This window comes from Arachis stenosperma, chromosome 6 (genome assembly GCF_014773155.1).
Source record: "Arachis stenosperma cultivar V10309 chromosome 6, arast.V10309.gnm1.PFL2, whole genome shotgun sequence".
Lineage (NCBI taxonomy): Eukaryota > Viridiplantae > Streptophyta > Magnoliopsida > Fabales > Fabaceae > Arachis > Arachis stenosperma.
This window is the reverse complement of record NC_080382.1, coordinates 6471835-6494757: the sequence shown is the minus strand read 5'-3', so window position 1 is coordinate 6494757 and position 22923 is coordinate 6471835. Positions and strand designations below refer to the sequence as shown.

The window sequence follows — 22923 nt, the reverse complement described above, 5'->3', positions numbered from 1 at the left end:
GTATAGCCAGGAAAATTATAGCCGATACCTTATAGGTTTTCATTTGTTTGAGAGGCCACCTCCTGATGATGTTGTACATGCTCTACTTTCTGATTCTCAGAAAACTCTTAAAATAAGAGCAGATGGTTAGCCTTCTTCTATTTCTCATCTTTGGGGTGTTAACTCCCTTTTTCTAGTTCATAATAAATGTACGTAATCTTATCAGGATCCATATTTAATTTTCAAGTATTCAAAAGTATTATATTTTTTTGGATTTGGATAATCTAAAGTTTGAATTTCACTTTAGAAAAGTAAAGTGTGATCTCTCACCATTTATTTTGTAGGTGGGCCAAGAGTAAATATGAGAGAGAAATCATTCAAGAGTAGAAGATCACACTTTACCATCTAAAGTAAAAATTCAAAATTTAGAGGATCTAAATCCATTTTTTTTGGGTACTCTTTTTCATTATTGTACCAAAACTTTTCAAAATTTTTAATCAAAAAATAATTTTTTTTAACTTGGAAGGTAAGATATTATAAGAGTTATATAGTTTTGCCATAATGGTGTGTTTAGGATCCATTTAATTAATATAGATTTTAATTTTTAATATTAATGTTAAGTAATTCTTGTGTGAAAATAATAAGAATTACAAATTCAATTTTAGAAAATTTTTATATAATTAAAATTCATTACCTAATATCTTCTCTTTTGGATTTTTTATTTTAATAAATTAATTAATTATAATAATTACTGAAATAAATAATTTAAAAAATATTTACCAAAAATAATTTTGCATGTATCTCGCGAGATAAAACAGGTGAATGCGATACGTGTATATATCTTGTTTACATTGTATATCTCGTTTATAGTGTAAATATTTTTATTAATACTATTTTTTTTGTTCACGGTATTCCTTAACCCTACATGTCACGGATCTAAATTTTGTTTAAGGGTCTGTCATTGGTCAATGAATTATTACATGCACAAGGTAAAATTTAAACTTTCCACATTTATTTAAACGAACGAGTAAGTTGACCATTCGACCAACTTAAGTTGGTTATTTATTAATACTATCTAATATATGTATCTCGTTTGCTAGATAGACAATAACTTTTGTGAACAATGGGTTCTAAAATTGGCCCAATAAAGTAAAAATACACTACACCTCCAAATTATCCACCTAAATCTTAATATTAGGATAACCATTTGCACAATGAATTAAACATCCAATATATCTATTGTTTACATTGTTTAGCATTTTTATTGTCTACCTATACTTTTCCATAATAATATACTTATTATAAGATACATATAATTCGCTTTGAAGGTATATATAATCAAACGCCTTGGTGGCTATGTGCTATTTTAATAAGCCACTTGATGTTGAATGCTAAGGCCTTTCATAGGCCAAAAACGAATTAGCCACAGTAATCTAAACTCTAAAGCAACTAATATGAAGCAATGAGGTCTATGAGGAATTGATAACCGAAAAGTCGAATGTTACAACTGGTTGGTCATGAGAAACGCGAAGCCCAATTTGTTGACCATAATTCAGATTTCTCTTGCTTATAATATGTTTAAAAGGGTGAATTGAATAAACAAAATCTTGCCTTGCCTTAACCGCATCATAACTAGGTAGGTCCGTCATGGTTGCACCCACATCTGGCTTTTCACCCAAAGCACGAATAGGCTCAAACCAGAATGCCTCTTTCTTCCACAATTTTGTATCATATGTCTTACAAATATCAACATCATAGATCACTATCTTTACTGGCCTCCATGACTCCAACGCTTGGCGGCTACTCTCATTCATTTCTCCTAGGATCTTTGCTTCAAACTCCTTGGAAGGTAGGATCTTGATGCTATCCGATTTCATGCAATCCCTTGTGAGCTTGATTCTGAATGGCCATGGATTATTGTTGCCATTGCTAGAACAATCTTGTGTGGCATAATCCATCGTAACTTTCAAGAAATGAACAATGAAATTAAGCGATATGTGATATATGAGCATGTATGTGTGTGGCTAAAGAATCCAAGTCCGATCCTAACATATATTATGCATGGATTTCATGAATAAATTATTATTATGATTCACGTTTAATGTCTTACCATCTTGGACTTTGTTCCAACATTGGTCATTGCCACTTATATGGTATTATTCACGATTTCGGAATTTACTCTGTATCCAACTGTAATTTGCTGTTAGTCTTACACAAAGCATCATTAGCATATATAAAACGTAGCACTGCATTAAGTGAATCTAAGATTGGACTTATCTATTTGTAGGAAATGGCGGCACATGAGAAATGCAAACATGATCTTGTCTTGAAACATAACTCTATGTTATACATAAAATATTTGTGTGCATGTACTCTAGACCTTAAGAGAGATTTATAATAATAATTGAGTCAAACAATTTTACATCCTAAATTTTTACTTTGTATAATAGACAATAAAAGTGTAAATATATAAGGTTATGATAGTATGTATATATCTTGAAAAATTTTAAAATAAAACTAACTTAAGAAAAATAATAGTTGTATTATTTTATGTATAATACATTCCAATGTGAAAAGTGCTTGGAAAGACTAATGGACAAGTTTAATTGTCCTTCTAATTCTATAAAATTTACATTTATTAAAATTTTGTCCAATTTATTAGTATGTGTTTTTTTCTCTCCTTGTCACTAATTTATTCCTATTTTTTCCACAACTAGTTAATTATAATATTTTTAAATCATCAATTGTAATAAACAGAGTACAAAAAAAAGAGAGTAATATTAATCGTTTTTATTTAGGTTCAGTTTTAATTCATCCTAGATGAATAAGAGAAGGATAAAGTAATATAATCTAACATATAGAATAAAAACAATCAAATCAATAATGATCACATAATAACAAAAATAATTAAAACCACATATCCAATGCATCAATTAACCCAAAAACAAAAAACAAAAAAGTAAAAATAAAAATTTTCTTCATGTCCACTCTAGCGTTCTAAATTCCTAATAATCCAGATAACCATGTCTTTAATTTGTATTCTCTTCCAAGACCTGTAAATGCATAAACTAAAGATCACACTAAATTTTACTAAAATAAGTTTCCCTACCCCTGATGATTTAGTAATATTGTAATCGAGACTAGCTGTAGTAGTCAAAATCTATTATCTATTATCATTTATCAAAATCCACTTCCTTCAATTAATAGTATAACTGACGTGACATATTTTTAAAGGTAATTTTTTATTTATTTTGTATTAATTTTTTTGTGTTATATATTTTAATTAATAATTTTTAAAAATATTATAATTAATTATTTATTTAATTTAATTGAAATAAATATTAAATTATTTAATATTTTATTTGATTACATTAATTATAACTAATTAATTATATTAATTATTTAATTTAAATAAAATAAATTAATTAATTTTATTTTAATTTTTATCATTTTTTTGTTTTATGCATTTTAATTATTAATAGTTTTTTTTATAATTTTTACATAGCATACTTATAAGATATTTTTTATTTATTTAACTTATTTTATTAAGTTAAATAATTATAATTAATTTATTATATTAATTATTTAATTTAATTAATTTAAATATATGTTATTTGATTCAATTTATTGTTACGTTAATATTTAATTTATTGTTTACCAGAAACTCCTCTTAAATATTTTGATTTTTAAATTTAGACTTTTATTCATTATTGCTTTTATATATATATATATATATATATATATATATATATATATATATATATATTGGTGACTGTTTATATTTTTATTTTAATATTAAATATAATATTTTTAGTAATATTTTTTTATAATTTATTATCTAATAATTATATGTCTACCATCAATTATATAGTCATAAATATTTTTTAATTTATTAAAAAATACAATTTTATTCATTCCCTTTTTGTTTTACTTATTTATGTATTTCATAACTTATTCGATATAAAAAGTCATGTACGCTAAAAGAAAATTTCATATTTTTTTTATCAATTATTCTTCCATTTAGTAATATTTTTTTCTTCCTATAATACATTATTTCTACTCTTTTGATTTTTTTTATAAACTATAAAATATTATTATTCGTTATTATATAATATCAAAAATAGAATGCCAATAAGCTAAAGTAATAAATTACCAGATTTGTTTCCTTTCATAAAATCTTGAGCATTTTTAATTTTTTTTCACCTATAGAAAAATGTATTTTATTTTGATATAAAATTAAATTAGTGTATTAATATTTCAATAATTTCATGATTCTCTTTAATAGTTTTCTTTTTGACCTTTTTATTTTTTTATTTTTTTATTTTTTGCCACCAATACATATGTGAGCCTAGGCTTTCAAAAGAATGGTAAATCCTTCATATTTTTATGATACCATATGCTCCTCAACATGCTTCTTTGGCAGTTGCTATATTAAACGCATCAAGAAATGCAACAAACTTGGTTTATTTTAAATACACCAAAAAAGATGATAATACGCCAAAATGCCATTCTCTCTTTGTTAGCAAAGTGCCGAAGCATGAGTGAGTTGAAGAAACTGCATGGGCTAATAATCACAACCCCAACTATTAATAAAAGCATAATCCCTTTGAGCAAGCTCATTGACTTCTGTATAGATTCACAATTTGGGGACATCGATTATGCACACTTAGTTTTTCGCCGAATTGATTCCCCCAGCGTTTACATTTGGAACTCCATGATTAAAGGCTATGCCAATGGTTACAATCCAAGAGTGTCTATGATTCTTTATAGACAAATGATGCAGACAGGGTACTCACCAGATCACTTCACATTCCCTTTTGTGCTCAAAGCAAGTTCCCTGCTTTATGATCAAGATTGTGGAAGATGCATCCATAACTGCATAGTGAAATCTGGGTTTGAAGCAGATGCATATGCAGCCACTGGGTTGCTCCAAATGTATGTGTCTTGTGCAGATATGACTTCTGCGCTCAAGGTGTTTGATAATATTCCCAAGTGGAATGTGGTTGCTTGGACTTGCTTGATTGCTGGGTACGTAGACAATAATCAGCCATACGAAGCTTTGGAGGTGTTTAAGGACATGGATCATTGGGGTGTAGAGCCAAATGAAATCACCATGGTTAAGGTTATGATAGCTTGCGCACGGAGTAGAGACATAGGTACGGGGAGATGGGTCCACGAGCGCATTCGTAAGGCCGGTTATGATCCCTTCCTCTCATCATCAAGTAGCAATATCATTCTTGCAACTGCAATTCTTGAGATGTATGCTAAATGTGGTAGCTTCAAGACTGCAAGAGATTTATTCAATAAAATGCCTCAAAGAAACACTGTTGCTTGGAACAGTATGATTAACGCTTACAATCAATATGAGCGACATGAGGAGGCACTAGATCTCTTCTTTGATATGTTGGTATCCGGCCTTAATCCAGATAAGGCCACCTTTCTAAGTGTTCTGAGTGTCTGTGCTCACTTGTGTGCTTTGGCACTGGGACAAACTCTTCATGCTTATCTTTTGAAGAGCAACATTGCAGAAGACATTGAAATGGCAACTGCCCTTCTCCACATGTATGCCAAGACCGGTGTGTTGATTAGCGCGCAGAAGATTTTTTATAGTCTGCAAAAGAAAGACGTGGTGGTTTGGAGTAGCATGATTAACGGTTTAGCCATGCATGGTAATGGAAATGAAGCACTGAGAATGTTTCAAATGATGCAAGAGGATGATTCGGTTCTCCCTGATCATATTACTTACATTGGAGTTTTATTCGCATGTAGTCATGTTGGGTTGGTTGAAGAGGCTAAAAAACATTTCAATCTGATGACAGAAAGATATGGTATAATGCCGGAAAGTGAGCATTATGGTTGCATGGTTGATCTTTTGAGTCGCGCAGGTCATTTCAGAGAGGCAGAAAAATTGGTGGAAACCATGGCGGAACAACCAAACATAGCCATATGGGGTGCTCTTCTAAATGGCTGCCTGATTCATGAAAATGTCTCTCTTGCCAATCAAGTGAAAATGCAACTTACAGAGCTGGAACCTGCTGATTGGAGTGGAGTTCATGTTCTTCTATCTAATATATATGCCAGGGCTGGTAGATGGGAAGAGGTTAACATGACTAGAAAAGTGATGAAGCATAGAAGGATCACAAAGACAATTGGTCATAGTTCAGTTGAAATGAAGTTGATAAGCTAATGATCATCGTAGGGTTCATCTCTTGTATCAGATTACAGAGTAACTCCTTTACTTTCACCAGTGAAGGTTAGTAGGTTACTATTAACGGATCGGAAGCCAAATATAGTTCAACAATATAAGTGTGCAAAATTAATGTATTGTATCCAATTGTTTTTATTTATTGTTGCCTACTCGATCTCTTGACATTTTTTTGCCCTTCTTGTTATGTAGCTAAAGAAAAGAATAAATAGAAACCGTCCCTACTATATGGACTGATTCATACACAAATCTGATGGTGTGATTTGAACGTGACACAACTCACTATAGTTCCACCACAAAGGTAATCACCTGTATAAAGGAAGCATCAATGAAGATAATAATAGAGATGGCATTGATCCTAAGTGTTCAAGTTTATAACGTTGCTACATATAAGTAAAAATCGGATCCTGTATTCCATCTATAATCTGAAAACCAGAAAATTAAGAAATACACCATCTTAACCAGCTTAACCAAAGATAATTTTAGTTTAAACTAGCACAATATCTACATATGTTTAGGGTCTGCATTGCATTTAAACTATCTTCAGCTACGAATTCTGATCGCTATGGACCTTCCAAACCACCCCTGCACTCGGTAGCAACCTGCAAGCCATGAAGTGTAGGTACTAAGATATCAGACCCGAAGTTATGAAAAGGAAGCAACAGGTTCAAGCATGGAACATTTCGGTTATGAAAGAGCCATGCAAACAGAGTTGGGTGAACTATTAAATTCCATTCAAGAAACTGATATGGAAATTAAAGACTAAGTGAGAGTCTAAAAGGTTCACCTTAACTTGAATGTCACAATCACAATGTAGCAGCTAATGATCCGGAGATGATTGTCGTTGGTCTGGTGGCTGCGGCCACATTTGTGGAGCCATGTAGGGATGAGATTGCTGAGCGTACATATTTGGGTCCATCACAGGCTTACCCATTATGACACCTGCAGGTCCAACTTGAGGTGCATGTTGAGGCGGCATATAACAGTAAGGCATTGCATCAGCTGGCCCTGCAACAGGCATTGTTCCTCTTGGGATCGATGCTAGCACTTCATCTTTCAAGTCCTCACGAGGCACAATATCAACCAAGAAATCAAAGATATCGGTCCTCGTGATTGCAGCAGCAATATCATTTTTCTGAAGGGTTCTTCTTTTGTTCTCTTCAGTGTGATTCCAAGAACGCAGGGTTAACTCTAAAATGAACATTTCGCATGCCCTTGCAAATATGACAGGTGCCTCAGCCGATATCATTCTAACATCCTCATCAGCCTTCATAATCTTCTTGATCCTTGCCAAGGGGAGACTGTGGTTCTTGAAATCAGTTACCTTCTCAATTTCTTGGTATTGATTTGCCCAAAAAGCCTGTAGTTGTTGCTGAAGTTGCTGCTGTTGTTGCTGATGAATATGCTGATAAGCAAGTTGATGTTGTCCCAGTTGAGCTCCAGCAGGTTGACCGCTTAGCATGTTCCCAACCGATGTAACAACTGACCCTGGTGCCCCAGTCATTTGGTTTGGCTGGTACGGATTAGAACCATACGTTAGTTGAGCCCCACTACTGACAACCCCCATGGATGGGTTTTGGCCATGCCCTTGATGATCCATTCTGTTACAATTGAAATCAAACAAGTCAAAGCCCATGCTACATGTGCATCAGAAAACAACGAATCGTGTAATCATTAAAGTGAATTTGTCAACGTACTAATAAATATATCATGAGAACAATCTAAAGTGCCGGCAATGAGAAATTCGACCTCCAAAGCAGTGCTCTCGACTCAGTGTCAAGATCGAAAATGACACAAGCACGAAATGCAGACAAAAAACAGGCATCCCATTTTCAAGGAAAGCATAAATCATGAAAAAAGTTACTTATGTATAATCATTCAAGGCAAACACAATATATTGCTTTGGGGAGAAGAAAATTGGGATCCGGAAAAGACCTATGTAAAGGCAACATGTGTGATATAACTAACAGTTCTTAAAGCAAAATAAATATCAAATCCGACCAAATAATTTCCATTTAATAAGCTTCCTATATGGCCCCAAAGATCAAAGGACATCCAAAATCCACAAAACATGAAGAAAATCCGCTAAGAAATTCATATCTCCAAACAACACCCATCATCCGGGGATCTGTAATTCATCCCTTATTCAGAGAAGAATTGGGATTTTAACCATGTGCTTGATATTTTCCATAACAATAGAAACTTTCAGCTTCCAATATTTTCTAATAACAAAAGATAAAAGAGAATTATGTGTTTTTAAGTTCCCATCACATGCCAATTTCACATAAAGGGAGAATTCGCCAAAATTAACCTAAGAAACCAGCAGCAGCAGCAAAGAGAATAATCAAGTATGTAAAGTAATCTTTTTTCTTTTCTAAGAAAAAGAAATCACAAACAAAATCAGTGGAAAAAAGCTTTTACCTTTGTTTACAGCTGATGCTGTGCTCCGCAAGAACTCTGAGAACACAGGAACCTGAAAAGGGAACCAAAAAGTGGGGGTAAGATCAGGAATTAAGATCGACGAGAATTGGGGTGAGGGGGTGGAAGAACAGGAGAAGAAGAAGAAGAAGAAGAAGGTCTCCGCCGTTTTTTGTTTCCAAGATCCAAAATCAAAAGAGAAGAGAAGAAGTTATTAGGGTTATGAGAAGAAAGAAAAGAAAAGAAAAGAAAAAGAAGAGAGCTTTCGTGAAGATTGACGATGTTCCCTTTGGAACGAACCTCTGAGAAAGCGAAGTACGAAAGAAAAGCTGTGTGATCGATTCTGACTACCTTTGTCAGAGGAACCTAACTCCTTGTAGTTTCTTGTGCTCTTATTTATTTTCTTTTCTTTTCTTTTCTTTTATTCTATTTTATTGCCTGCTCAGGAATCTACCTCTACCTCACTACCTCATTTGCCCAGAGTTTTTTTTTTTTTTAAATTAAGAGGGAATATATATATTTTTTTTAAATTGAGAGAGTAAACAAAAAAAATTCTTTGAAAAAAAAGAAGAAGATACTACTACAGATAAAAAAAAATAATAAAATTATATAACTCAGGTTTATTTGGGTGGGGGTAGAATAAGATGGAAATGTTTATGATTGAGCAAACATTTAGGGTATACCGTATTTGGGAACGTTTAAACATTGAATTTATTTGAATAATTTTTTGATATAATTAATTTTTAGGGTAAAGATAAATCGAAATAGAATTGTTTATGTATTTTGTTATTTATAATGGTGCGTATGTTGTTGTTGTCACATGAGTATGAGCACGATATAGTTTTGGATTATTTTTTGAGTTTCTATATAATATTTATCAATTGTTCTCTATTTGGTACTTACCATGAATAGTATTAAAATAGGTGAAGTTTCACTTTAAAAATTGTTATCTATGTGATAATTTTTTATAGGGAAAGTATACAAAGTTAATGGCTTAAGCGTACAATGCGTACAATGGAGGTTTAGGAAGTATTAGAGATATAATCATTAGTGTTACACTGTCATATTAGATTACGTTTTTGGGATGAGTGGTTTCATGATATGATATTAGAGTTCTAGATCCGGAAGGTCAGGAGTTCGATCCTTAGTGAACCCCAAAATTAAAATGGTTTTATAACATGAGATGTTTATTTATCTATGTATCCACTGTTTATTATCGTAGAGGACAAAATTAAAATCTTTTCTTCAAGAACTAATCTAATTGTTACCTTATTCTAATCTTTTAACATAAATGATCATGTGATATTTCATTTAGAATTCAGTTTTGATGTATTATATAGTGTAAAATATTTTTTACAAAATTATCTAATCACATAAATAAATAAAAAGAACTATTTTTTAAATTAATCGCATAAGTGATATTTCAACAGAAAGAATGTGATTAAATAACTTTAAAAAATATTTTATACCATCAAAACATCAAAATTAAACTCATTAATTTGTATTTACACATTTTAACTAAAAAGTAATTTAACATAATCTATTTTGTTTAGAATATATGAAAAACCTATTTTAAGTAATATAATTACAAAAGTAAGTATAACATAGTTGTTTGTATTATTATTATTATTTAATATTTAATAGTTGAGGTTAAATTAGTAAATCATTATAATTCACAAAATAAATTTTTGCTTATAATCTTATGTTTCAAAATATTATTTAGTTGATAAGCTTTTTTATCTTAAATGATAAGTTTTGATTATAATTTATTTACAATTTTCTACTCAATTATATTTTAACAAATAATTTTTCTTAAAAAAAAGGTATTTTTATAATGATTAAAAACATGTTCTTAGTCAAGTAACAATGAAAGTGATTTCTTTTGTTTTTTAAGAAGGTAAGTCTAAAAGTTGAATATCAAATCAAATTATAAAACGTAAAAATTAAGGTAGAAATTCAGGTAAAGTCGACTTTATGTGAAGTTGATATCTGAGAGCCGATAAATAATTTGATTGATTTGACTAAATTTTTATTTAACGACTCTTAGGTATCAACTTCATATGAAGTCAACTTCATCTGAGTTTTTACCACAAATTAAACTCAATTACTTAACATTTGGAGTTTAAATTTTAGATTACGAGGTTAGTTTTGTCAATTAAAAAAAATTGAGTTGATATGAATGAGAGAGAGGAGGGAAATTGAGGAGTGTCTGGTGAGTTGCTTCATTCCAAAGCCAACATTGTAAAAGAAAGAGCACTTTCTGCCTTTGTTTCTGCATCATTATTTCTTATTCATCCATCTCATCATGTCATTGTTATCGTTATTACGAGGGCCAAGTGGCCACACCATGCCACCATTTTCAGCATGCAAGTACAAAATCTTGCACTCTCTTTGTTTTTTACTTGTTTTTTTTTTTTTTGTTCTTTTTTCTCACTTTCTATCGTAGCATTGACATCGCACCTAAGAAAACTTGCACAAAATTGCATAACATGGTACTAGTGAAGGGGGGCATAGGAAGATTCTTTTAAGCTGTTTTTTTTTATATTTTTTGTACTTTATAACTAATAAATTTGAAAGAAACAAAAAATCTCCACTTTTTTCTGTTAGTGTTTGACATATTGTTAAGCGCCTTTGTTTAAGGGGTTTTGAATTTTGTACGGAAGATGCAATAATTCATTAGTTTATCGATAAATTTTTAAATAAAATTTTTATTTTTTTTTTTGACATTAACTTCAGAAAAGAAGTTTAGGAATATTTTTGAATTACAACGTACGTTCTTTTTCTTTATTCTAAATGGTTTTTAGAATTTTCTATTTATCGATACTTTTAAGATTAATTGTGATGCTAGTTATTTTGGTTTAAGTGATAGTGTTGGTTTTGCTTGTGTTATTAGAGATTGTAATAGGAGTTGGCAAATGAAGTGTTTGAAAATAATTGAGAGTAATAGTATTTTTCAAGGAGAATTGTTTGCTATTTAGAGAGAATATCTCTTAACTTGAGATGTGGGTCAACGAGATGTTATTTATGAGACAGATTGTGTGAAAATATTTAATCTTATTACTCAAGATGATTTTAAGTTTATTAATCCATTGGTGCTCAAAATAAGAGATATCATGTATTAGAATTGGCGTATTAACTTTCGTTTAATTATAAGAGATACAAACACGATGATAAATATTATGACAAATATAATAATAAAATTACAACTTTTTTATATAAAATTTTATTCACTTTAAAAAAATTTTAAAAATAATCTTAATTTATTTCAATCACCAAAAGAATAGAAAATAGCGTGACCAGTATAAAACCAAAACAAATAACTTGATTAATTATTAAGTAATATATATACACTATATTTAATTAATTTAAATTGGTGGAATAATTAACTTACTTATCTGATTAAATAAATATAAATGTCTAGAGGTTGGAAGGCTTAAGACTTAACGGCTTAACCTTTTTGAAGAGAACATTACTGCTCCTCCAATAATAATCATACCATTGTTGACTTATTTAATGGTTCAGTTCGTGGCATTTGGATACGGTGAAGGAGCAACAAATTGATTGCTTTTTTTTTTGGTGACTAAATTGATTGCCTTTAGAATAATTTCAGTCAGCATTTCTTTCTTTTTATAACAAATCAATTAATTCTATAATTATAATTAGATCAGATATTTTTTTACAATTTAAATTTTTTATTTTTTAGTCCAACCGCCAATACTAATGTTGAGCAATGCACTCCATACAAAATAAAGATCGCTGCATTTCTTCAACTTTAAAATTTAAAATTTAAATTTTAACCTCAAAATTTTAAATTCTAAATTTTCAATTTTAAGAGTTTATTTGAATAAATTTAAAAAAATATTTTTGAATTATTTTTAAAAAAAAATATTATAAAAACAATAAAAATAATTTTATATTTAAATATTTTATACAAAAAAAATTTTATCTATTAATTATGTTTGAATATAATAATATAAAAATATTTTGTTTATTTATTATGTAAAAAATATTTTTTTAAAAAAATCTTTAAAAAAAATTTAAAAAATATAAATTATAATTTTTCAATTTTTTATTTTTATTATTAGAAATTTATTAAATATATTAAAAAATAAATAAAAATTCTTTTTTTTATAAATTTTTTATTAATTTAATGATATCTAAATAAATACTCAATTATAATTTTGAGTCATTAATATTTATAACAATATATAAAGGTGATTGAAAAAATTTACTGTCCAATTTCTTCTTTTCTATTTTACCCCCAAGTCCCCAACTACTACAATTACATTAAAGTCATTATAACATGATGATGAAACGGTTTTCAGATTCACACCGTTATGTTTGTGTCATTATATCACCAACTTCCGTTAACAACTTCATCTTCGCATGCACACTTTCTTTTCAACTCATTCTTTCAAGAATACAATTATCCTTCCCCTATTTCTTTGCATTCTAGCATTCCTAGATCAAAATCATTTTCCTTTTACTTAATCCAAGGTTTGTTGTGCCTTTTCGTTATCCTCTTTTTACTTTTTTTTTTTTTTAATTCTTTAAATAGGGGCGTTTACATTCTTCACTAACCCTTATAATAAGGGTTGTGATTTAAATTCTTTTACAAGGTTCTAAATAGGGGTGTCCGCAGATGGATTGGATTAGATATGGTCAAAAATTTGATTCGATCCACACAATTTTCATCGGATCAGATCGGATATGATATCCACGTTTTTTAGTGTCAGATTCGATTCGATCCAATCTGCACGGATCGGATATCGAATGTATCCGCATAATTAAACTTTTTCTTTTTAATCATATTTTTATGTAAAAAAATTAAATAAAAATATTTTTTTATACTTTTAAACTTATTTATTCCTAAAATATTTTTAATTAAACTCTTTCTAAATAACAAAAATAAAATAATACAATATATGAATAATAATTACTAACTAAAACATACAAACAAGTAAATATAATACTAAACATATATATTTATTTATTTTTAATTATTATTGTGCGGATCTGCGGATTCACGGATGTAGAGTAGAGATCTGCGATCCGATCCGATCAATTTGCGGATCGGATCGTATCCGCAATTTTTAGATCGAATATCGATATTTACCGCGAATCTGCGGATACGATCCGATCCACTGACACCCCTAATTCCAAATAATTATTATTGTTAACTTACATGTATACTTCAATTATACGATTATTCTTCTCCCATTATTTAAAAAAAAAGAAAAGGGGTTTACATTCTTTATTAATTGTTTGAATATAAATTGTGGACTTATATTCTTTTATAGATTTCTAAATAGTTGTAATAGATTCTTCAAATAAGACAAGAAATACTTATAAGTTATTAGAAATTATTTTCTAGTCTATTTATGGATAATATATATATTAATTATAATCACAAATTAAATATTTTATACTATATAATTTATATAACAATGATCTTAATTATTGTAATTAACATTACAAAAAAAATAATAAATATCATCATATTTACTGTTTGATTTAGCATTAGGGATTAGTAACGGATTTATCAGTAGATTTTTTAACAAATGTGGTAATATATTCGTCGAGTAAAAAAGTTACCGTCGAATTTGAATTTTTGACGGTAAATTTGCCGATAATAATTAGAGGAAAAAAAAAACTGGAATGATCATTACCGTCGAATTTGGGGAGAAAAATTCGACTGTAAAATAATTAAATGAAACTAACTATTTTGGTTACACGCTGTGCGTGCCTCTTCCCCATAACACATGCAAATCCAAGAACAAAAGAAGAAGAACCAACCGAATCCCCAACAAATTGGGTAACACCACTAGAATCTAGGGATGACAACATACAATGAATTTAGGTAAATTTTCGCACTATATATCCTATCATACTTTATTCTGTATTAACTTTTATATATATATTATATATACCAGAACAGATAAGAGCGGATACATTAACCTCCTAACTCTATTTCGTTCCGAACGAAAACTTGCCGCATTCAAGCACCAACAGTGACTGCAAGTTTCATGGAGCGAGAGCAGTGATTACCGATTGGGCAGAAGAAGAAGCGCCCTGCCTTCGAAAGTGTGATCTTGGTGTTGCCATCTCTGTGGTTTCTGATTGGTTTGCTTGGATTGCAGCTATTGAAGTCACTTTCGCTCACTTCGTCCAGTTGGTGGAAGCTTGGGGAATACTTGAATGCTTAATTAGTTATTTGCAAACAACAAATTTGGTCATTTTTGTTCCAAGAGTTACAAAGAAATTGTAATATTTTGGTATATAGGTGGTTATGTCTAGCTCTAAGTATGTATCATAAATTCATAATATGAACTAGTCATGTTATATATACACCGAAAATCTATATAATATATATTAAAATATAAATACCATCAAACAAATTAGTCTAGCTTTTTTAAATTTAATTGGTTTAAGTTCGTAGGTCTACGTGTGAATCTATTTATTTTTTGTTTATTCACGAGTTTTAATTTTCAAGTTCAGATCGTTTATGACCATTTTTACAGGTTGATTGGTTTATTTTTTATTTTTTTAATATAAAAAAATATAATTTTATAAAAAAAGACAATCTTTTGACAAAGAATGCTACTTTTTTTTAGTAAAAAACTTTATAGAAACAAAGTTCTTTTAGGGGGAAACAAGGTTCAGGTCGTATTTTTGGATTAGATTAGGGGGAATATTAAAAAAAATACTAAATTATTTTTTAAAAATACAAAAAAAAATGGATTGTCTATTTAATCAGTAGTCCAAATCTATTTAATCTATTATTTTTTTGGGTTAATCAAATTTAACTTGTTTGGCTCAAATTTTAAAGACAAAAAAGTACTCATTTAAATGGATAAATAGATTGATCCTACGACTCTAAACTATTTTGACAATCTTAATAAAAATGATATACTTTATTTTTTGGTATGTTTAACAAAATTTTAGTAATAAAGATAAAAACATCAGAATGTTTTTTAAGTTATAATTTATATTTTTTTAAAGATTTTTTTACTTAAAAAAATGTCTTTAACATAATAAATAAATAAATAATATTTTTATATTATTATACTTAAATATAATAAAATAAATTTTTTTTTTTACATTAGATATCTAATTTTAAAATTATTTTTATTTTTGTAAAAAATCTTTTAAAAAAATCTTATCATAAAAATTTATCCAAACAAATCCTAAAATCAAATTAAATAAGTATAAAATGCAGAAGAAAGGAGACTCACTTAGAGTATCACCAACTTTGAATTGTTTCCCTGCAACCCATTTGGTGTAATCAACTCCAAGGGTCCATCCAGAGGCATCTCCAACAGTGTAATCTGTTGCAAAAACTGTTGGAGAAGCCAACAACAAAATCAAGAATGAAGAAGCAACTAATGCTAGAGCTTTATTCATGTTTTTATGACGAAATTTTGTAATAATCAAGAAAATTCTTCAAAGGAATATATAGCAATGAGAAGCTTTGCATGCTATGCTACCATTAAAGAATAATTATTAAAAAGAGATAAGTGTAAATTTATAACAGTGATTTGATTCTCATAATATCTTGATTAAATTCTTTAATTGGTTTGTTGATAAATAAAATATTTAATTGACTACATTTTCATTTATATATATATATATATATATGATTGATTCTATCCTTAAATACAAAATAGGAAATCAAATTGAATATTCAAAACAAAACGGGTCATCAAGCTAAGCATTATGCTTTTTGTTTAATCTTATTTATTCAAGTTTCTATATCAGCAATTAATAATTCTTAATATATCTCAATTACATCTCCTGATGTTGATTCATTCTACAGATAAAATTCTTATTTGATTATTTTTTTCCTTGCCAAGTTGATTCTATTTATAAATTAAACTTCTAATGAATTCTATGATCTTTTTTCAAATAATCTTGTATGTGGATAATTCATTCTTTGAATGAATACATATATGCAGTCATTGTCAATATAGAAAAGAATCATCATAAGATATGTATGTATGTATTTATCACAAACTTTATATTGGTATCTTAATTTCATTTATACTGTCATTACTTAGTAAAAATAATTTTTCAATTAAAATAATATTCAAGTTTGTGTTAGAAAGAATACACATAACTGATAGGAATAAAACACAATTATCTACTTGCAAAAATTAAAGGAGCAATAATATCCACTCACAACAAGTATTAACACAAGCATAATAATACCTAATAGCAGCGAAAAAATCACAAAAAAATAGAAATTAAAAACAAGCTAACACACAGGATTTTTAACGTGGAAAACCTCATCAATGAGAGAAGTAAAAACCACGAGTCACCAAGACCAGGATATAGTTTTAGTATGATGAAAAATAGGGTACAAGAGAGTTACAAATTACTGCAAAAAACGTGCATACAACAAGCCAAACAACCCAAGCTTCAAAACTTACAAAACAAGAGCAAGAAGATGAAAATACCACAAAAACAGAGCTACTGTGCGTGGTCAATATCTCCAGCTACAGATGTCGAATTGAAGATCCGAACGGTGAAATCAAAGAACCAAATGTGTAGAACACACTGTTCAAATTTGAACTCGATCCAACGGTTAACAAATCTGCAGTGACCAATTTACAGAGACAGCTTTGTGTATGTGCGAAAATGACTTTCTCTCTTCTCTTCTCTCTAGTGTTTGGTGTTTTCCTTGCAATTGAGACCTCTCTCACTCAACCCTAACTCACCTAAGCCACTTCAACTATTCGTGGATTTGGATACTAGCATTTGGGCTTTTTCTTCACATAGGAAGGGAGCCCAAAAACCCAACAAATTTCCCCCTCACGACTATGTGGAGGTAATCGCCAATCTGGCGATTAAGCAACAAACTTCAAACTTCCATCTTTGTAATGCTTTGGTCATCATATCAGAACCATTCTCATCAGTATGAACCTTTTCAAGTTCTAACAACTCAGCATCCAAAACATCACGTATCTAATGATATCTCACATCAATATGTTTGGACCGAGAATGAAAAGTAGAATTTTTACCAAGATGTATAGCACTTTAACTATCACAAAACAACACATACCTCTCTTGAGTAGACCCGAGTTCCTTCAAGAATTTCTTCATCCAAAGCATCTCCTTGCACGCTTTGGTAATGGCAATAAACTCGGTCTCGGTAGTAGATAAAACAACACATTTTTGCAATCTTAATTGCCAAGACACAGCTCCACCCGCAAAGTTGATCAAGAAGCCTGAAATGGACCTTCTAGAGTCAATATCTCCTGCCATGTCTGAGTCAATGTAACCAACTAGAATAGGCTTATCACTTCCATAACACAACTTCATGTTAGAAGTACCACGAAGATATCTTATTATCTATTTTACAGCATTCCAATGCTCTCTTCCTGGGTTTGAAACAAAATGGCTAACACAACCAACAGCATGAGCTATATCCGGTCTTGTGCACACCATATCATACATTAAACTACCCACGGCTGATGCATATGGAACTTTTTCCATGTCTTTCTTCTCTTCATCACTTGATGGACTTTGCTTGCAACTCAAATTAAAGTGTGTAGCAAGAGGAGTACTAACGGCCTTTGCTTTCTCCATTTGAAACCTGTGCAACATTGTCTCTATGTATTTCTCCTGTGACAACCAAAGTTTCTTCTCCTTTCTATCACGCTCGATTCCTATACCAAGAATCTCCTTTGCTGGCCCAAGGTCCTTCATTGCAAATGACATTGCAAGTTGCTTCTTCAACATATCAATCCTAGAAGCATTCTGACCAACAATAAGCATGTGATCAACACATATCAAAAAGATAATAAAATTATTACTAGCAAACTGTTTAACAAATACACAATGATCAGAAGGAGTCTTCTTGTAGCCTTGTTCTGCCATAACAGACTCGAACTTCTTGTACCATTGTCTTGGAGCATGCTTCAAGTCATACAAGCTCTTCTTCAATTTGTAAACATGATCCTCTTTGCCTTTTACCATGAAACTTTCAGGTTGTTTCATGTAATTTCATCCTTAAGATCACCATGAAGGAAAGCAGTTTTCACATCCATCTGCTCTATCTCTAAATCAAGACTTGCAGCCAAACTCAAAACAGTCCTAATAGAAGATCTTCTCACAACCGGTGAAAAAATTTCAATATAGTCAACTCCCTTTTTCTGCCTGTAGCCCTTGACCACTAATCTAGTCTTGTACCTTGGACACTGAGAATTTTCTTCATGCTTCAACCTATAAACCCACCTGTTCTGCAAAGCTTTCTTCCCTTTTGGCAACTTCACAAGCTCAAATGTTTGATTATCATATAAGGATTTCATTTCATCTTGCATTGCATCAAACCATTTCTTATTGTCGTCACCTTTCATAGATTCCGCATAACATTCAGGTTCTTCCCCATCAGTCAATGTCACATATCCATCAGTAAATGTTACATACTCACTAGAAGGATACCTCGTTGAAGGTCGTCGCTCTCTAGTAGACCTCATAGGATGGAAACCTGGTGGATCTTCAGGTAGCTCAGGTTGATTATTAGCATTATCATCAACTAGAGCATCAATTGGATCTCCCATCTCCTGGTCATCAGGAACCAAAGGCTCATTTTGCTGCATATGCTCCTGATCTTGATTCTCTGCTAGTTCTGACAAAGGAGGCAGCTGAACTGGATCTACATCAGTCAAGTCACTACTCTCTTGTGATTGATTTTTCTTTGCCTTATCAATGTCCTCAATGGTCTGGTCTTCAATAAACTCTACATCACGGCTCCTTACAAGCTTCTTTTCAACTAGATCATAAAGCCTATAACCAAACTCATCTTGACCATACCTAATAAAAATGCACTGCCTTGTCTTCACGTCCAACTTGGACCTCTCATCCTTTGGAACATGAACAAATGCTTTGCATCCAAAGACTCTCAAGTGACCATACGAGACATCTTTGCCCGACCAAACATGATCCGAAACATCATTGTCCAAAGCAATTGTAGGACTCAGATTAATCACATGAGCCGCTATAAGTAGCGCTTCACCCCAAAAGACTTTAGGTAGCTTAGCTTCAGTAAGCATACACCTAACTCTTTCAATCAGTGTTTTATTCATCCTTTCTGCCAAACCATTCAACTGAGGTATTTTAGGAGGTGTCTTTTCATGCCTAATGCCTTGCTGCTTGCAATACACATTAAATGGTCCACAATACTCACCACCATTATCAGTGCGAATACATTTAAGCTTTTTACCTGTTTGTCTCTCAATCAAAGCTTGGAATTGTTTGAACTTTTCCAAAGCTTGGTTCTTTGTTTTCAAAGCATAAGTCCAAAGCTTTCTTGAATGATCATCAATAAAAGTAATAAAGTAAATAGCTCCACTAAAAGACCGTACCTTCAAAGGACCACAAATATCGGAATGCACTAATTCCAAGAAGTCTGATTTTCTTGAAGGTTGATACTTCTTGAAGGATAATCTTCTTTGTTTGTCAGCCATGCAACGAGAACATTTCTCCAACTCTGCATTCATCAAACCTAAAAGAGCATCCTTTCGAGCCAAATAGCTAAGTCCTTTTTCACCAATATGACCAAGTCTTCTGTGCCACAAGCTACAAACTTCTTTACTTTCAATAGCATTCACACTACTTTTTGCAATCATGGCATGCATCACATACATATTTGAAGTACCTTTTTCTCGAGCCACCACTAAGTTGCCTTTTGTAAGCTTCCATTGTCCAAAGCTGAAAGTGTTTACAAAGCCTTCATTATCAAGTCTTTTAACTGAAACCAAATTCAAGCGAACATCTGGAGCGTGTCTAACATCTTTGAGTAGCAGCTTCATTCCCATATTAGTCTCAAGACAAACATCTCCTACACTGATAACTTTGGCCAAGCCATCATTACCCATCTTAAGCACTCCAAAATTACCTGGAGTATAAGAAGTGAAGAACTCCTTCTTCGGTGTAACATGTATTGAGGCGCCACTATCAATTACCCAGCTGAACTCATCATCAGAAACAAGATTGACCTTGTACTCATAATCAACAATATCAACAGTAAGAAGATCATCTGAAATAGAAGATACACGATCATTACCACTATCATCCTTCTTTTCATGCTTACTTTTGTTTTCCTTTTTCCAAAGATAGCAATATTTTTGAACGTGACCCATTTTGTGACAGTAGTGACACTCAACATTCTTGTATCTTTCCTTGGATTTGCTCCTGCTTTTACCTCTACCCTTTTGAACTCTATTCTGATTTCTTCCCCTGGTTTTAGTGACTAACATTTTAGAGTGTGATGAAGAATTCTGCGTCTTCATTCTCATCTCTTCATTTAAAATGCCACCTTTAACAAGTTGCATGCTCACTTTACCATTCGGAGCAGAATTAGTAAGAGAGATACAAAAAGTCTCCCAAAAATCTGGTAGAGTATTTAGCAACCATAATCCTTGAACCTCATCTTCAAACTTGATTCCCATGCTTGATAACTGATCCAGAACTCCTTGAAATTTATTCAAGTGATCTAATACTTGTGACCCCTCCTTGTATCTCAAATTCATCAACATATTCAACAAGTACAATTTATTATTGCCAGACTTGGAAGCATACAAGGATTCAATTTGATTCCACAAAGCCCTAGAATGAGTCTCATTAGCAATGTGATTATAAACATTATCATCCACCCATTGCCTAATAAAACCACAAACTTGTTGGTGTTCAAACTCTCATTTTTCATCTGTTTTAGATTCTGGTTTTGTATAGAAAATACGGGTAAATGTAAATTTTTGACAAACAATAAATCTTTCATTTTTCCCTTCTATAGATGGTAATTAGTGCCATTCAAACTTATCATCCTAGTAAAATTATTTGCCTCCATCTTTTAAGCAAGTTATAACTAAATACCCAAAATTGAGCTCTGATGCCAATCGATAGAAATAAAACATAATTCCCTACTTGCAAGAATTAGAGGAGCAACAATATCCACTCATAACAAGTATTAACACAAGCATAATAATACCCAATATCAGCGAAAAATAACATAAACTAGAAATTAGAAACAAGCTAACACACCAGGATTTTTAACGTGGAAAACCTCCTTAATGAGAGAAGTAAAAATCACGAGTCACCAAGACCATGATATAGCTTCACTAAGATGAAAAATAGGGTACAAGAGAGTCACAAATTACTGCACAAAACGTGCATACAACAAGCCAAACAACCCAAGTTTCAAAGCTTACAAAACAAGAGCAAGAAGATGAAAATACCACAAAAACAGAGCTACTATGCGTGGCCAATATCTCCAGCTACAGATGTCGAATTGAAGATCCGAGCGGTGAAATCAAAGAACCAGATGTGTAGAACACACTGTTCAAATTTGAGCTCGATCCAACGGTTAACAAATTTGCAGTGACCAATTTACAGAGACAACTTTGTGTATGTGCGAAAATGACTTTCTCTCTTCTCTTCTCTCTGGTGTTTGGTGTTTTCCTTGCAATTGAGACCTCTCTCACTCAACCCTAACTCACCTCAGCCACTTCAACTATTCATGGGTTTGGATACTAGCATTTGGGCTTTTTCTCCACATAAGAAGGGAGCCCAAAAACCCAACAATAACTATCTGAATCAATTTAGTCTTTAGAGTATTCAATGTTTCAATTGGTTCACGAAAAATACTAATTAAATCAATTTGGTCTTCTAGTTAATTTTTTGCTGATATGTTATTGATAACTAAATTATTGCAACCTATAAAAATAGTTATCTTTGATATCTAAAGATACATTTATAAAACGTTGCAATATAAAAAAATTTAAAACAACCTTCTTAAATAAAAAATACAATCGACAACCTTTTTAAGTTTTATAGATGTTCAAATTATTGATATCTTGCTACTCTATGACCTAATTCACTCTAGATTGTAGCCTCCATATTAGTATAGGTACATTGTCTGATTCTACACCTGTTTTAGAAGGTGTAGTTTTTCATTTAAACATGTTTTAGAAGTCTAAAAATTTGAGATCGAGAGGGAAAAAAAGAGGATAAGTTGTGCCGAATCATTGAATTCTTAGTCCGACATATCAAAGATTAATCCGTTGCAAAATTGAATTCTATTTAAAAATCCGTTAGCCAATACATATACAAAACGAAATTCGAACCATCGGCAGTTACTTAAGCCGACAAGTATACGTCATCTCATCCAACAAAAGTTGGTTTCATGCACGCTGAGTTTAGTTACCTAATGTGAATGTTACAGACCCAGTACAAGTAGGAAACTTATTAAATTGCAAGGTCAAATTAGACTCTGAAAACTTGTGGACAATCTATAAGCTTCATAAGCCACATATCTGGGT

At 31.1% G+C, this 22923-nt stretch overlaps 3 protein-coding genes across 4 annotated transcripts; 1 reads left to right on the top strand and 2 right to left on the bottom strand.

The window, feature by feature from the left end:
* Positions 1-4432: 4432 nt before the first annotated feature.
* On the top strand, positions 4433-6399 carry LOC130935284 (putative pentatricopeptide repeat-containing protein At3g05240). The gene has a single exon (XM_057864973.1). The coding sequence runs from the start codon at positions 4466-4468 to the stop codon at positions 6164-6166; it is 1701 nt and encodes a 566-aa protein (XP_057720956.1). The 5' UTR covers positions 4433-4465; the 3' UTR covers positions 6167-6399.
* A 114-nt stretch (positions 6400-6513) lies between these two features.
* On the bottom strand, positions 6514-9056 carry LOC130935286 (nuclear transcription factor Y subunit C-9-like). 2 transcript variants are annotated; one of them, XM_057864974.1, is made up of 4 exons: positions 8903-9056; positions 8606-8657; positions 6972-7785; positions 6514-6786 (listed from the first exon to the last, which is right to left on the bottom strand). In XM_057864974.1, the coding sequence occupies exon 3, from the start codon at positions 7782-7784 to the stop codon at positions 7005-7007; it is 780 nt and encodes a 259-aa protein (XP_057720957.1). In that variant the 5' UTR covers position 7785; positions 8606-8657; positions 8903-9056; the 3' UTR covers positions 6514-6786; positions 6972-7004. The 2 variants fall into 2 exon arrangements, with proteins under 2 accessions (XP_057720957.1, XP_057720958.1); XM_057864975.1 differs by having other exon boundaries at positions 8954-9040.
* Positions 8491-16006, bottom strand: LOC130933552 (uncharacterized). Its single transcript, XM_057863182.1, has 4 exons — positions 15838-16006; positions 14336-14433; positions 8606-8657; positions 8491-8558 (listed from the first exon to the last, which is right to left on the bottom strand). Exons 1-4 carry the CDS (start codon positions 16004-16006, stop codon positions 8491-8493), a joined length of 387 nt encoding a protein of 128 aa, XP_057719165.1.
* Between the last annotated feature and the right edge of the window lie 6917 nt (positions 16007-22923).